This window comes from Paramormyrops kingsleyae, chromosome 5, assembly GCF_048594095.1.
Source record: "Paramormyrops kingsleyae isolate MSU_618 chromosome 5, PKINGS_0.4, whole genome shotgun sequence".
Taxonomy (NCBI): domain Eukaryota; kingdom Metazoa; phylum Chordata; class Actinopteri; order Osteoglossiformes; family Mormyridae; genus Paramormyrops; species Paramormyrops kingsleyae.
The window spans coordinates 20348512-20365910 of record NC_132801.1 but is presented as its reverse complement, the minus strand read 5'-3'; the positions used below and the strand labels follow the sequence as shown (position 1 = coordinate 20365910).

Genomic DNA, 17399 nt, shown 5'->3' with positions numbered 1-17399 from the left:
TAACATTATAGATGACAACGTCAAGTAAAGTGTTACCATAATAATCTTATCTGCCATATTTTTCCCAGTCGTCGAACTCCAAACCCAGTATTTATTGGAACTTACATTAATAATTTCCATCAACATGATTAAGTTCCTTGTGGAAGACTGCTGTCCTCTCTGGCTCTCGATCCTTGCTGACTCCACAGTGGACCATGATTGACTATCCCATTGCTTCTCAAAGCAGTCCTTGGGGACCCGCAGACTGTCCATGTTTTTGCTCCCTCCTGACTCCCTGACAGCTGGGAGGGAGCAAAAACATGGACTGCCTGTGGGTCCCCGACGACTGCTTTGAGAGGCACAGTACTAACCTGTCTGTACAGAAAAAATATGAAGTACTATTTTGTTATATCTGTTACATATTCTATTTAATTTTTATAGAAATTGATCAGGACTCTGAATAACTCATGTAATATGCAAAGGCTTTGCATTAAGGGAATTAAAGTTCATAAGCCTGGCAGTTGGACAGTTTCTGCATGTCAACAATAGACTACAAAATGTCATCCCCCCACCAACCAATTTAAAGGTCTTCTTTGTCTTAGTGAAGGAAATGCAAATCACCCCCCAAAAAACTTGGTATTTAGTTTTGGGTTATCAGCACTAATGTTCTGAGCTCCTCGCCGTTGCCATCTGCTAACAGTGTGGTCTGGCGATGGGCCAGAAGCACAGCAGAAAGATGACAAAATGAAGAACGGCCAGTCGAGATAGAGAGCCGCTCTCTCTCTCTGCGCCCATGCTGCGACTATTAAAAATGTATCCAAAGAGCGAAGAAGTACAAGAAAATGCACAAGACTCACTTTCTCCAGTGTTGTCCTGTGCCTACATTAGCCTAAATAAGACACAACCGAAAGTCTCACAATTACAGGGATGACACACCGTTGTCTTCCTGTCGTTTTCGTTTCGTTGTCCTTGTCTGCATACGCTGCTGCGTCCTTTTCCACTGAGACACGACTCCCGCCATCAGTTAGAACCTTGGCTCCACGGATTTCCCGGCATTTGATCATTCCAGGCAATAATTAATTCACCCCCACCCCCAACTTAAGCTTGGTCCTCTGTTCTCTTAAATCCCCTCCTCACGGTTTAAAAAGACAAACATTTACGGATAGATTGTGCAGTAAACTATATCAGTCACTTCTTGAAGGACGCTGCCTCACATTTCTCTGCCAGTTAATTCCGGCCTGTTCACTTTTTAGGGTTTGACCAGGTTTTCACGGTCACCAAGGGTCCCGCACGTAAGTCATGCCACGACTTATTCTCAGGTTGTGAGTATTGTTTCCATTTGCAGAATTCTAGGATGACGAGAATCAGCTATATATTGCTTGTTAAACAATATAATTCAGAAATTTGAAAAGCTGCCTGCAGCTTTAAATTCAGTACGTAGCAAAGCCTGACCTTATATTCCTGGGGGCTACTTTTGATGTCCACATAGCCACTGAATTGTTTCATATAAAATCACTACACTAATAAAAAATAAACTGGTGTTTCTCCATAAAAAAATCCAATTACTGGTTGCGTACCCAGGGGTCCTCGGGGCTCCTGTGGACTGATGTACGGGGACTGTCTGTAATGCGCTTTCACTGTCCTTGCTGCTCTACAGCGGCTGGACCACAGCGGCCATCCGGAGCACAAGCTGCCCTGCGCAGGGGGACACGCTGACCGGCACGAGGACCACTTCCATCTCTCCCCGGCCTCTAAGTCGCGCCGGAACCTCATGCTGCCCTCCTTGGGCAGTCCAGTGCGACGCACCTCACTGGGCAGCCTGCTGGGCGACGAACTCCGCCAGTTTAACGCCCTGCGCCGCTGCCGCTCCCCTGCCCGGGGCTGTCGGGCCCGCAGCCCTTCCCCCAGCCATCAGTCCAGGGCGGAGCACCACCGGCCCCCCCAGACCCCCTCGCGAGGCTCTGTGCACGACGCTGGAAACAGTCATAAGCCCTCCAAGCTGCCGATACCCTCACTGAACTGTTTTGGCCCCCCTGACCTCAGCCCCAGGTACCTGCTACATTAAATCCCCGAAGACTATACCAGAGGCCGCAGGTCCGTAGGGGGGGACGCGGTGGTACCTCCCCTGTTTTTCAGATTAAATTGTGAAACAAGTAACTTTGTGAAACAAGTAATTTTTTTAATACCTCATTACTATAATTTTATTGTCACTTAACCACACATTGTCTCTCTTCTTTCGAATAATTCACTATTGTAATTGTAAAATGTATTATCTTATTTAGCCACCAGCCAACACTGCAGTGTATAGTGAAGAGCAGATTGTTATGTAATGCTCCTCATTTCTCCAGCGCGGTAATAATATAATCTACAGTCTAATGCTAAATCCAACAGTAAGTATGCAGTCTGCATCTGGGAAGATAGATCTGCCTGAGGGAATTCCATGTCTTACAGTGTCTTCAGAATGTATTTACACAAGCAAATCCACTTTATTCTTAAAAGGAGGGATTTAAAAAGGGGAAAAAAATCCATAAAGCATGTAGGTTATTATTCTTTTTTTTTAAACACCGAGGAGGGAAATGGCATCTGAGGGCTGCTATCAAAACCCAGACAGGTTAACGGCTCCCCAAGGACAGGAAAGACACACTGAGTTCTTCTCAGGTAACAGGAGTGTCCAGAGCGACTTATCTCTGTGTCGTAACTCTACCCTCATTTTATAAATGGAATGGACCAGACTCACACTGGTGAGCACACACAAAGGCGATGGGCAGCGGAGGGGGCTCAGCACCCCCAGGCAGGTCACATACTGTCATGTCCTCTGCATCTGAGCCCCCCCCCCAGCAGAACTGCCCCTGCCGCCAGCCGCTTTCTCATCTGGCCTTCCGCAGCTAATTAAGGATATGCAATTTCCATGCCCCCTGCGCAGAGTCGTGGACGGCATCGAAGACAACGGGCGGACGTTTCACTTCAACGTGGAGAGGAACGGCGCCAGAGCCAGCGGTAATCGACCTCCAGGTGAATGCTGAACCCTGCAGTTCTTCCACCCCAGGTCGCCTTTGATTATTCATCACGCAGCATAAAGTGCTGCGACCAGGAGATAAAGAGACATATGCTGTGTTCGGTGAAGTCGGAGGTCGGAATTTCCAGGTCAAAAAAACCCAACTTTTGAGCTACATGCAGCCTTTCAATGAGCCATGACACCAAATGTAAACAATCAATATGGCTGACCGTCTTAATATGATTTTATAATAAACTATTATTATTGAAAACAATTATTTCATTTAATAAGTTTATGAATTGTAAACTGAGACTAGTATACAAAACAGTAAACATGATAACCCCGAAAGGCTGATTAATTTAAAATCCCCGATTCGGTTCTGTTTCTACAGAGAAGTTTCATTTTTGTAAGCTATAGATTATAGCTAGCAATGGACTACTAAAGCTACTCATATAACTAAATAGTTAGCAATATTTGTGATTAATTTGGACACTAATCTACATACATAATTGGTTTTGTTTTATTTATAGTGCTTCTATTGCAATGTATGACAGGAAAAATCACTGTATATGGCCTCCGGTTGATTACTTATCATTCACGGTATTTGCTCCTGTGGAGGAATGCCGTGTTGCCTGACATCACAGCACCTTCTTCTGTGATAAGTAGTGAAGCTGGGGTACGTGAAATTGGCCCGAGTTTCCCAGTCAGAGCTTGGACATCCGTCTGCCCTTCCATGGTACTTATTCAAGTAGGAGGTTGGACATCTTCGGAGTTCCGAGTTGTCTGGAACGCAGCGATAGTGTAGAGATGCAGCTCAGAGCAGTGCATTCTGGGTGAGGAATACTTGAAGCTTCATGTCCCATCTAACTGCTATAGATAGAGATATGAAATGCCTGGAACTAACGGACTTCCTGAAGCTTCCCTAAAGCATCATATGAACCAGCCAATAATGTGCACTGACCACCCCCCCCCCCCCCCCAACCCCGTCTTTCTCAACAGACAGCAGCCAGGTAACCGCCACTCTGCTTTTGGAGACCGAGGAGGTGAGGCAGAGCGTGTGCCAGCTGAACAAAGAGGTATGTGAGGACTGGGGGTCTCCTAAAACAGTGATCTCCAACTGTATATATTGTGAGAGGTACCTCTACAAGGAAAATAATTGGGGGAGCTGAGAATATGTGAACTGGGGGGGCTGGGGTGGCTGGGATGGCAATGATGAAGACTGTCGACCTGGGGGAGGTGGCAACAGTAAACTTTATCCAATTTCACAACCAAAACACATTCAAAATATCTACAGTTTACAGTGATTTAGTATGATACTAAACAATTAACGGCCAAAGAAAGGTAATGGAATAATGTTGTGGCATTCTGAAAGCTGCAAAAGCAAAATTCTGAAATTTTGTTCTCTGGTTATTACTGTAGATTTTGATCAGTAATTGATATAAGAACAACTTGAATTATAATTAATAAGTTCATGTAATAAATGGATTAAAAGGGGAATTCTTGAAGTCTCTATTGAATGACAGATTTTTGAATGATCAAATTCGGCTGTGGCCCCAGGAGTTTGTGTTTGATGGGAATGAGGAACTGTGTAGAATACAGCTGAAACTCAGTGGGAATGCTGACACAGGGATCCTTAAAAAAACCTCCTTCCAGTCTCATTTTCCTCTCTCCTTTTCTCTGTCTCTTTCTTTCTTCCCATCTCTGGGGCTTTGTGTAGCTGAAAACAGGCTGTTCCTGACATAGTTGCAGATCGGCAGGTGTAACAGGGAATAGAGGCAGCGGATGGGCAGTGTAGGGTATCTGGGAAACAGAGGGCTCGTCGTGGTATCACTCCATAAAATAGGAACAAGAAGAAATCTGATGGTGAAGGCTGGGTTACTGGAGAAATAAGCCCTGTTGCTGTCTAGTAGTCTTATTCAATGTATTTTTAAGGAGAAAATTAGAAGTTCAGCAGAACAGCAATATGTACAATATGATATACTTCAATGCATAAACCACAGCAGCCTCGCCGTCTTTTATGCACCCCCATGAAACATGGGAACGTTTCTCATGACTGAAACAGTGTTGCGCTATATTCCTTCTAGGTATTTGGAGGCTATCATTCCCCAGACAGTAGTGAATCTATCACAGTCAGTTAGAATGGATCTCCCCCCCCCATGCATTCTAAGCAGATAATCAATCTACCCAATTCTCAATGTTCATGTTCCGCTAACAGGCCGAGGTCTTCTTGTTTTCATGTACCATACTGAGTCTTTTATTTTCCCTGTTATAGATGAGTCTCCTGAACCAGGAAGTGGCCCAGCTGACCAAGGAGCTCCACCACATGATGCACTTTCTGCAGACCCACGTAGCCGTGCAGCACTACACCTCAACCCTTTCCACCTACCCCTATGGGGTGCATGTGGTCTCCAACCCCTCCACCAGCAGCAGCATGGCCTACAATGTTGCGGGCGGCCTACACCTGCACCACGAGCCGCTGAGCCACCACGCCGGGGGGGTGTGGAGCTTCGGCGGGGCCCACGGGAACACCAGCCAGGCCAGGGGGGCGGCGATGTGCCCGCCGGCCGAGACAGAGAACTGCCATTTGGTAGATCACTTCCATCATACGCCCAGCCCCAGGTCCTCATGCCTACAAACACCGTGCTTTACCTCATCTCCACAATCACCATATGGAGCTAGCATTCCTGTCAACCTTCGTCATTCCCATCCCAGCCTGGGCCACCAGCTACCAGCCAGCTACGAACACACGTTCTCCACATCTACCATACCCACCTCCGCCCATTCCACCATGACAGACCACAGCAGGTACCCGCACCTTCACGTATCCACGAAACCCCTGCTGCATCCAGCTGGCTCTAAGCAAAGCGACCTTGCAGCCAGTTCTGCCCCTCTTCACCTCCTGGACACATGCAGCCTCCTGGAAGTTCATCTCCCTGCCAACCCACCCAACTCGGGTCCTGCTTCTGTTCACAGGCAGCCGTCGGTCACCTCTCTGGATTCAGGGCCATCCAGACAGGACATCAGTGACTCTGACCATCCTTTGGGTGACTCTGCTGGTGTGGAGCACATCAGTCTGGAGTGTCTGCTGAGTGAGCAGAGCTCGCTCGGGAGGAGGGACAGCGAGACCCCAAAGTCTCGGCGTTCCAGTGTCGGCATTCAGACATCAGACACTGAGCCCTTCTGGACTATAGACATGGCTGACTAGCGGGATCGGGGCAGAGCTTACTGTTGAGGCCTGAGCTCCATTTGCACACGTGGGGTTTACACACTTGTTATTGTCTGAGGTGGATTTTGGGGCATTTAAAAAAAAAAAACTACATTCTGCTTTTTTCTGATATAGGTGTTTGAGATTTGCTTGGTATTCAGGTGGCTCACATTCATGCCAGTTGCAGCTCCTCTATGCAAAAGCTCATTATTTCCTCCTCACAATTACATTCTTGTGTGCATCTCCATAAACACATATGAATAGTACTCTGTTTCTGATCTGAAGTTCATAGTCCTCTGTGCTATTTTTACAGTTCACGTACACCATTTGACACAAATAAACATTTACATTTAGTGTTTTAATTATCTTCAGGTTAAATCAAGGGGAAAATAAGCTTTTTTTTGTTAAGCTTTTCCAAAAAGATTTTTTCTATCCATGTAGTATCTAATGTAGTGAATTATTATGATCTACTCCATTTTAGTAGCAATCTTTGGTGCAACAAGGTACTTCATGACAAAACAGAATCACTGGCCGTGCAGTTTCTGAAGAGCCGATGGGCTTGTTGCGATGGAGAGAAGGTACGACAAATATACTGTACAGGTACCTGCATCCGGGTACCTCAGCTCCCCATCAACCTTATATTCACCTTTTGACATAGTTGCATCACAAAAATGCTGTTTCTCAGTACTATCTTACCATCTCGAATGGTAAATATCCTCAGATTTGGTTTTTCCTAAGGAAAAGGCATCCAAATGAAATGTGTTAACATTATGGACTTTAAATGTTCTTGTAAGAGTGTTGAGTGGATGGTTACTGCCATCAACACACTCACTAAATCAGTACTAAATGACACTTGAAGCTTCGTTTTTTTTTTTTCCAAGTAGCTGATGAATAATAACAAACCATTTGCCTTGTTAAAAAATTTTATACATATCGAATGTTTTTAATTTATGAGAAAGGATGCAATACTTGACGGGTTTTTGAGTTTTGTATTGGGTTCAGGGGACCCTAACTAATGAAGATTTCTTGCTTTCAGTCCTACCTTTCGTAGCCGGTACCATTAACGCATAATACCAACATTTAGATCAGACATCTGCGGACGTGGTAAACAAAGGGACAGCTTTTGGGCGCACTCCACAATGAGCTGTGGCGGCCTTCCTCCAGCTGTGCCCGACCCTCATTGATCCTAAAGGTTGGCCCAGGGTGTCATGCAGCTGATTGCCAATGTAATGCGCACCCCAGTGTGTTTCCCCCACGATGACAGCCCCCTAGCGTGATCAGTTAACCATTTCCGTTGTGCGTTTGCCTTCGCCCCAAAAAAAATATCTGTACAAATTCTACTACTACTACAAGAAAACTCATCCCCATCCTGTGCCCAAGTATCCTTCTCAGTGAGATTTGGTGGATTACATACCCTGTCTGATACTTGCAAATGAATTTAGAGTCAGATGAATGGAGGTCGTGATGTTTTAGGACCTCCTTGGGTATTAAAGACAAATTGCATGCGAGCATGTCAACACGACCGATGCGGACCAGAGTACAGTCATCTGCTCAGGCAGCTGCTGAATCTCCGGTACTTTAGGGCTTGCTGAGTTCCTTCTTAATTCAACTGGCTTTGTTACTTGCATGATTGGTTTAGGAGATGTCTGCTCGTTCATAGATTCAGTAAAACCTCAGCCATAAGCCGACAGTGGTCACAGCCTCATCAAAACATTAAATTTCTAAAATTAAATAAAACACATTATAAATAAAACACATTTCGGTTTGAAGTACAAACCGACTACATATTAGGCGGAGATACGGGAAACCGTAGTTGTGTAAAACATGCTTCTGTAGTTTCACAAAACTATAAACAATTTTCATCTCAACATTTGTCTGTAATGAAGACACCACACAAACAAGGATGTATAAGGTCTGTATAAAAATGTGGAGAAGCACTAAAGAATGCTGCTTATTATGCACGCCATTGATGCAGCACTTTAAATAAGTCTCATGAACAGCCCTTCATAAGTCAGTAAAAAACCCTGAGAGGCCTCAGATGGGCATGCCCCAAGTTATGTACTCATACAGGTACACAAGCTTTACGCAGATTAAAATTTGTCTAAATGGGAATGCATTCTACCGTATATTTGCACTAATTTCTGCTATCGCTATTATTATCATGAATATTATTACAGTACTGTAATAATAAAACAAATACAATATCATTATATTATACTTTATTTTCATGTTGTATTGCAAGCAACCAGCATGGGTTTAAATAATAATGCTTGCAATTAAAAAAAAAAAACAGAATAAGGGGCCCATTACAATTACAAAGTAATGCAAAATGGCAGGGAGGATCCTAGCCCTGCGTCGTTTATATGGTGTTGGCTGATACAAAGTCTCATTTCAATCAAATTTTAATTGAAATGTGTCATATTAATCTATTTTGGAAAGTCCCTATATACGTTTATTTGCAGTGCACACAAAATAGGAATTAAACAGAAGCATCTCAAATATCAGAGTAACATAAATAAGGAATGATATTTTTAAAGTTATAGAATGTGACCAAAAAGTTCCAAAAGGAACAATGAAACTTACTGGGATTATATATTAACAAAAACACTAAGTAGGCCTATATATGCCAAATGAACATTGTTTGTGTTTAGAAGCCATGAAATGTGTATTTTAGCTTATACTGTATATCTGACTCCACCCATTTTGATTTTATCAGCAGGAATGAGCCAAACAAACAGCAAATATATTTGGCTGCAAATTATCCATGCAGACGTATTAACATATGTGCACTGCGTGACTGGATGTGGTTTGCGTGTAAAATCTTTTTATTCTTTTATGAATTATTGCTCTGTTAAAGAGCTTCCGTCTAGGAAGCACCACGAAGCCGTGTGAGCATCCAGCCCAGCAGAGTACGGCCTCCTGCCAGCTCACACTCACGTGAGGTGACATGTCCTGCAGAATGTTCGCTGTTTTAATTTCCTCTGGGATGGGGTGGCACGGCGACTTTACAGCATGCCTAGTGAAGTTAGCGGAGTAAAACATCCCCGTTTGCATTGCCTGGAAAAGCTGGTAGAGGGAAACTCATGATATGGTCCTATGCAACTTCTATGTAAATGTCACAAATGCTTAGAATGTACTTTGTCTCCAACCTAAAGAAATGCGCATTACTGGTTGTACAAGAGAGCAAATACTCATTAAATGATACACCAATGAATCTATATCTTTGAATATTACCAGTTACTCATTTAACCAAAATTGTAGTGTTTCCTCCTCTAGAATACATATGAATGCTGTTCTTCAATGTTATGATTTCTCCATAATAAAAAGGTAGAGTTTCCAACTATCCAACATGAATTCAGTTCAGTTCGCATGAAAAAAAAAATACAACTGAATGTTCCTTACTGCTCGTTTATTTTTTAAATTAATTTAGATATTGAGCATGCAGAATGACCAGCTGTAATGTTAAAAATGATAACAAATAAAAAAAATCTACTTTGCTACTACACGCTGAGCCATCATTTACTTTTCATGTATAGTCATGCATATTGTTTTATTTAAATATCAGCTTCAGGAGTAGTTTGTGCCCTTTGGTTGTTCATTCTGTCAGAGCAAAAACATCACTAAGAAACTCGCTTTTTTTCTTTGGTAGTGTGCAATTGCGTATCTCTTACTGTCAAGCCAATACCTCTGGGAATCAGCATCTTTTGGTGAATCCAATTCTTCCACGGCCTGCAGCGTCTGTCAGTATCCTCATTAGTTCCTGAGAAAAGAAGAAAATAACACATCGTCAAAGAGGCTGTAGACTGAGAATGTTGGATGGGGTGCAGGATGTGCTTATAGTGTGTGCAATACTAACCACCCTCAACTCGCGTCGCCGCTTGAAATTTTTCTCTATGCCCTTTTATGAACAGGACACCATGAAATTGAATTTTGACAGGTAATAGAGGTGGCAACGCGACCACAGTGCTGCACTAGTGTGTAGAAACCCAAAGGACTGGAGGTCAAACTGCAAGTGATTTCCATTTACACTGCAGCTGTCATATGTGTTTACTGCAGGCAAAGTTTGTGAAAAACCCCCACAATGGGGATAAAGACTAGGTTGCAAGTGTATAAAAAATAATGCCTGCAAGTATGTCAAATTTAATTGCTCAGAAGCAGAGCATGGGAAGAAATTAACATCTGCTCCCTGTAATTTAGACTAACAAGCCCCAGCTGTCTCCGCAGCTTTGAAAAAGTTCCTCCATCATCTTCTCTTCTCCCTATAAATAAGACTCTTTTAGCCCTTTGTAGGTGCATTTTCCAGAGACTGAGTCTATATTCAGTGAAGCATGAGGTGTTTGCATTTGTGTCAGTGCTTCTCCTCAGTCCCCGTTCAGTTTCATAATTTTGAAAACAATCTTCTGTAACATCATTGTCTTAAAAGACTGAGATTGTTTGGGCCACAGCCAGTTCTTTAAAAGACTAACTGCTCATATCGGCACTGGAAGGGTAATTGCAGTCAAGCTAAGGTCAAAAACTGGTCAAAAGCAAACTGACTCCTAAAGAATCTATGTGTATGTCTATTTGAAAAGCTGCAATATTATGAAAAGTACAAATTGAAAGGTAATGTGTTTTAATCTCACAAGACATGATGATGAATCATGAGAGGAACAGATGGGTGATATGGCAGGAAATCACATGGCTGGAGATATCTGTGCCTGGTAAAGCATTTCGCTCCCATCCTCAACTACATGCTTATAACGCTGAGCAGCTTCGGAACGTCACTCGTTTTATCTCACAGCATGATGCTGCTTAGTTTAAGGGTTTCTCAGGGGAACCATGTGATCAGACACATTTACGTAAACATGCTGATTGTTCGTCTGGGCACCGGCGCAGAGCCGCACACGCTGTCAGGCACGTTCAGGCGCTAAAAAGTTGTACTAGTCTGCGTTTTGAGAAAGTGGGTTCAGTGGATGAAATTCTAAGGAACTGCCTTAATCAGCAGAATGACTATATGCCGCCTATATGTCACCTGCAGCTGCACTGCCTGCCTGCCTCAGGTGTTCCCTCTGGAGAGTGCAATTACAGGCGAGAGATAACTCTCACCATCCATTCCTGGAGTGTCCTGAGGGGGCGTAGGCTGCAATAAAGACAAATGACTGTGCCTGCAGTCCTGAAGACTGGTCGCTTTTGACTGGGAGCAGAGCCCCGGTGCAGGTGAGAGGCTGTCTCCTGAAACACCTTGGCTTGCTCCCTCCATGCTGCATCTATTTCTGTCTGTGCCACTTCTGCCTTTCTATTCCTGCTTAAGCTCCTTAAAGCACCCTTTAGCATCTTGTCTTTGATGCACCTGGAGTCCATCCCAGGATAAAACAGGACACGTGGCATAGGGCATCCAGGAAGGGAGGCCAGCTCATCACACACTTGCGTATGTAATCATGCACTATCGGTAATTTAGAGACAGAGATTCACAAAGCTCCATGTTTTGGTACTGCAGTGTTTATACACCATTCTTCAGGAACCGGGAAATACCAGGAACAGGTTCATCAGAAGACAGGTAGGATAGAAAATCCACTGGGCAGTGGCTCTCCAGGACCAGAGTTGGAGACCCCATGGAATAGTGACATTCATATCATATCTGTTTTTTGTTTTTTTGAGTTGCAAAGGTACTGTTTCATATTGGTTGCAAATTACAGAACCTATCTTTGAACCTTTCACATACAAAAATGTATTTACACTCCATGACCTGTGCCTAAAATATTACAACTTACAATTACCCTATTCAAACTGCTTAAATGGCTTGTGTGTAACTGAATGTGTAGTGAAAACTGATGACTTTTTTCGTTTTTCGTCTATGTTATATTTAGTAAGGGTTGTCCTTTGTGTTTCTCAGTTGTATGGGCCTACATATTGCATCGACTGCATTGAACTGACTGCCAACCGTCTGCGCAGGAATTCTTTATTGCAGGACGTTATTAAACGGTTATTTAACACATTAGCAGTTGGTACTGACCTCTGCTGGAAAACCCTGATACTACAAATGTCTAGAAATCCCATCGCGAACAAGCTTCCTCCACCGTGTATCGAAAGATCTCTGGCTCCATCTAATGGTAACAAAAAAATCTATTTTTTTTTTAATCTATATTTTTAAACTAATTTTAAAATCTAATACACGGTAAATAGCAATGGGTGGCGTCCCTCCTTCAAGGTTTTTATTTATTTTTCCAGTTTTTGTGTGAGTTTCTTCTGGGTGTCCTGGTTTTCACCCACAGTGCAATGACGAGCTGATTTGGGGTCCCCATCGTGTGCTTCTTTGGGTTGGACTGCCCGACGTTTAATTACACATGCATACACCCACTGGCCACCTCATTAAGAACACCATTGTAATACTGGGTATTATTCCCAGGGGCTCTCATAACAGCCTGAATTCTTCATAGTATGGACTCAACAAGGTGCTGGAAACATTTTTTAAAGATTCTGCTCCATGTTGTTATGATTGCATCATGAAATTGCTGCAGATTTGTGGGTTGCACATTTCTGCTGATAATCACCTGTTCTAATGCATCCCAAAGGTTCTCGATTGGATTCTGAGTTGGTGACTGGGGAAGTAGACAGAACTCATTGTCATGTTCATGGAAACCATTTCAGATGTCTTGTGACACGGTGCATTATCCTGCTGGAAGTAGACATTGGAATTTGTCTAAATTGTGGCCATGAAGGGATGCACATGGTCAGCAACAAAACTCGAACAGGCTGTGGCATTGAAACGATGTTAAGTTGGTATTAGGGGCCAAATATGTGCCAGGAAAATCTCCTTCATGTCTTTACATCACCACCATCAGCCTGGACTGTTGACACAAGGCAGGATGGGTCCATGGATTCATGGTGTTCACACCAAATTCTAACCCTGATATCCACAAAAGATTCATCAGACAAAGTGACTTGTTTTTCAATCTTAGGCTGTCAGCTGTCTAGTTTCAGTGAGCCTGTGCCCACTGTAGCCTGAGTTTCCTGTTTTTTATCTGACAGGAGCAACCTGATGAGTTGCTTGTGAGTAAAATATTCCATTCTAAAGAAATATTCCATCAATCTTGCAGCTGCTTGTTCTAGGCAGGGTCTGAAGGAGTCCTGGAGCATATCCTAGAGAGCATATGGTACAAGACAGGGATTCACTTTAGACAGGATGCCGCCCCATCACAGGTCACGCAAACACACATGCACAATCACAAATCACATTTTAAATACTAAATACCAATCATAAGTGCTGAATAATTACAATTATCATTCCGTTATTAAGAAGTTAAAATCTGTACAACCATAATTTAAAAATGTGAGTGTGTGCCCAGGATTCCCAGTACAGGTTCCTGTAATGACTGGATGGGGAGAGAATCCAAGTGTGGGAGCAATAGATTCATTTCCGGCATAGCAGTAAAAAGGACAGGCAAAGCATCGAAAATAATAGCAAGCAAAGCCAAATTCTCATTCAAATCTGTTGTCCAAATACAGGCAGAAAATCAAGTACAGATAGTCCCCAGGTTAAGAATACCTGACTTATGGACAACTCCTACTCACGAGCGGACTGACATAAAGCCTGTTCGGGTTAAATCAAAGGTTGGTAATAACAGACACACTTCTTTGTGATGCGCAGTAAAACATTGCGCAGCTTCAGCGGTTCATCAGCTCGAGTTACGGTACAATATCGTATGTAGTTACTTTTATTAAATTACAGTATGATTATTACCATGTACTCTGTTATTATTTTCTGAATTACTTTCAGATTTGACTTAAAGACAGACTTGGGGAACGGATCTCGTTCATAAGGTGGGGGCTGCCGGAACTGTGGAAATAACCAAATCCAAAACAGGAGAGCAAAAGAACAGGAACGCAAACAGGTGTCTGCACTGTCAAAAAAAGGGTACAGCCCTAGTACAATTTTGTTCCCCAAGGTACAAACAGCATTAATGTACCCCGAATGATACAGAAATGTTCCTCAAAGTCAATTTCTGCACCTTAAAAGGTACATTTACCTACAGCTAGGGTACAATTGGCAGACCCTTGAGGGTACAGCCCCAGTGACAAGTAAATGTACTGTACCCTCAGAGGTACAAACTGGTACTTTTTCTGGCAATGTGTCTGTCAATCTCTCAGTCACCCTCTGTCTTTCTTTCTCTCTCTCAGTTCGGTGCTACTTTACAATAAGGCTACCCTTATAAAGGGATTATGAATGGTTTATAAGCAGGTTATTAATTAGGTTGTAATACTTTGTAAATCATTTCTGGACAATTATAAACAAGTTATACCGCAATTTTCTTCTTATGAGCTACTACCATTTATAAGTGGCAAAGGGTAGCCTTACTGTACAGTGGAACCCTCAGTTCTTCACAAAGGGTAGCCTTACTGTAAAGTGGAACCCTCCGTTCTTCACAAAGGGTAGCCTTACTGTAAAGTGGAACCCTCAGTTCTTCACAAAAGGTAGCCCTACTGTAAAGTGGAACCCTCAGTTCTTCGCAAAGGGTAGCCTTACTGTAAAGTGGAACCCTCAGTTCTTCACAAAAGGTAACCTTACTGTAAAGTAGAACCCTCAGTTCTTCACAAAGGGTAGCCTTACTGTAAAGTGGAACCCTCAGTTCTTCACAAAGGGTAGCCTTACTATAAAGTGGAACCCTCAGTTCTTCACAAACGGTAGCCTTACTGTAAAGTGGAACCCTCAGTTCTTCACAAAGGGTAGCCTTACTGTAAAGTGGAACCCTCCATTCTTCACAAAGGGTAGCCTTACTGTAAAGTAGAACCCTCAGTTCTTCACAAAGGGTAGCCTTACTGTAAAGTAGAACCCTCAGTTCTTCACAAAGGGTAGCCTTACTGTAAAATGGAACCCTCAGTTCTTCACAAAGGGTAGCCTTACTGTAAAGTGGAACCCTCTATTCTTCACAAAGGGTAACTGAAACGCAAGGTGCTTTTTTATGATACCAATTAGCCAAGCTGATGAGCAATAGGTGTGCTTATATTCCGGAGCGACGGAGCAGGATTGGACGGCGCGTGACTGAACGGACAGTCTGCTTGATATCAGCTTGACAGTTCCACGCCCCCCCCATCCAACCCGGTACTAGACATGTGGATGTAAGATGGGTGGGATTTAATAACTGGTGTTTTCACATGTTACAGTTTTTCTTGATTGCTTTGGCATATTTCATGAAACATACTTAACATTATCAAGACTGTAAGAGCATTTCTCAGTGTCACTAACTGATCATTTTTCTTTAGCAAACTGATACTTATTCATGTCACAAAGACGCCAGTTTCAACATTGCAAGGCTCTACATTACAGTACGTGAAGTTCACTAGCACGAGAAAGCACTCACATGCACGTGTAACTTCTTCAGATCTCAAGACACAGTACCATAGCAAACAAAACAGTCACACAGCACTGTATAACACAAAAATAGGAAAATGGCAAAATAACAACAAAATGACAAAAAAAATTATTGTGGGAACCAAAAGTACAAAAATGCTGTATCATTGCAGTTTATGGAATATAACACTTTGACAGCTTGGTTAACCGTTTTGCCTGTGGTGAGTTACACGATGGTCACATACATATATAGTTTTGGGTGTAAAATCATTACAATGGGAAACTACGTAATCCAGTTTGACCAACAAGACTAAGGCAACTGAAAATTGTGCCAAATGATGACAATTGTACAAAATCATTTGGATATATGTAGTAAAACATTTGGAAATTTGTATGAAACAATGATGCAACATTATGGTTGGGGATTACACTTGATGTGTTGCAAATGTTAACTGTCTTTTTTTTTTTTTATAATAATAATAATAAAAAAACACTTCATTAATCCCTTGCTCTCTGTAGGTGGGAGCAAGCTGGCTATGTAGGGCAGCTATCCATCGCAGTGCCCAGGGAGCTGGGGGTTAAGGGCCTTGCTCAAGGACCCGCAGATGTGTCAAGGCCAGTCTTGAACCAGCAACCTTCTGATCCAAGGCCCAGAGGCTTAGCCCACTTAGCCACACACTACCTAAAACCAACAGGATGATGCAGACATTGATCCAGCTACCTCTCGCATGCTAAGCGAGCGCTCCACATTTTCAGCTAATCCCCCAGTCCTTTGAGAAATGCTCCAAAGCAATCAAGAAAAACTTTAAATTCTGGTATCACAAATGATTTGAGGAACATCACACATGGACTAGCAATATTCATATTCAAAGCACCAAACTAAATCACAGTAGATCATTTATCCCAATGCCTACCTTTTGCTGTAACAATACCCGAGGGAATTTCAGCACTCGCCGCAGAAGGTGAGTACTTTCAGCTATCTGCGAGTCTGTATCTCTGATGACCTCATCTGGTCAAATCACTTACAGACTCAGGTATCTAAAGCCAGACATCAGCTGTACCATCTTAAGCAGCTGAAAAGGTTCGAGGTCTCACCAATCATTCTTAAGACCTTCTACTTGGGAGCATTATAGAGACCATCCTCACTATGGCACGCACAGTAGGGTGGGGTGAAAAAAAATCTAAATTTCCAATAGCAATTTCCAATAGTGCGGAAAAGTTGTCACTGGACCTCGTTATTAAACGTGCAAAATATCTTTGAAATAGGTTAATATTTTTCAGTTTTCACCTGTCACATCAATGCGCAGATCCACGCTACGTATCATCCATATCATAACGCAATGTAAAATTGTTCCAATTTAATACAAGAACCTTGCAATCGGTCAGTGACAATGAGTAAGTGGGAAACGACTCATTCAGAAATGTGGCGCTCAGAAGCATGCTTACACTGACATACTGGCAATATACACTATCCATTATCTATACCGCTTTATTCATCTGGGTCTTACCAAAAATATAGGGACACCCCTCCAAATCATTGAATTCAGGTGTCCCAATATTTTTGGTAATATAGTGTATCTAACCATTTTGACGGTCATGCTTAATACTTTTCATTTTGGTGGCACTGAGGAACAATTTTACATTGCGTTATAATATGGATGATACGTAGCGTGGATCTGCGCATTGATGTGACAGGTGATTAATCGTAATGCACGTAGAGCTGCAGAGCGACGTAATGTATGTGTATGGCTGATACCCAGTAAAAATCTGCGTTACCTGAACGTTGCTATTTTGTAGTGATTATTATGTTGTGAAAGTGCACAAACACAACAGCGATGAATGCCAAAACATTTGTGTCAAACACACCAGTTTCAACACTGCAAGGTTCTGCA

The 17399-nt window shown here is 42.7% G+C and overlaps 1 protein-coding gene across 3 annotated transcripts in view; it reads left to right on the top strand.

Moving 5' to 3' along the window:
• LOC111842570 (voltage-gated delayed rectifier potassium channel KCNH4-like) overlaps positions 1-9643 on the top strand; it is a 50286-nt gene extending 40643 nt beyond the window's left edge. For 2 of the 3 annotated variants that reach the window (XM_023809302.2, XM_023809301.2), the window contains exons 12-16: positions 1233-1271; positions 1637-2028; positions 2903-2991; positions 3974-4050; positions 5247-9643. In XM_023809302.2, the coding sequence (XP_023665070.1) occupies positions 1233-1271; positions 1637-2028; positions 2903-2991; positions 3974-4050; positions 5247-6179 (1530 nt within the window). In that variant the 3' untranslated portion in view covers positions 6180-9643. The remainder of the gene's footprint in view (positions 1-1232; positions 1272-1636; positions 2029-2902; positions 2992-3973; positions 4051-5246) is intronic. The other variant, XM_023809303.2, reaches the window with a different exon arrangement.
• Positions 9644-17399: the final 7756 nt, after the last annotated feature.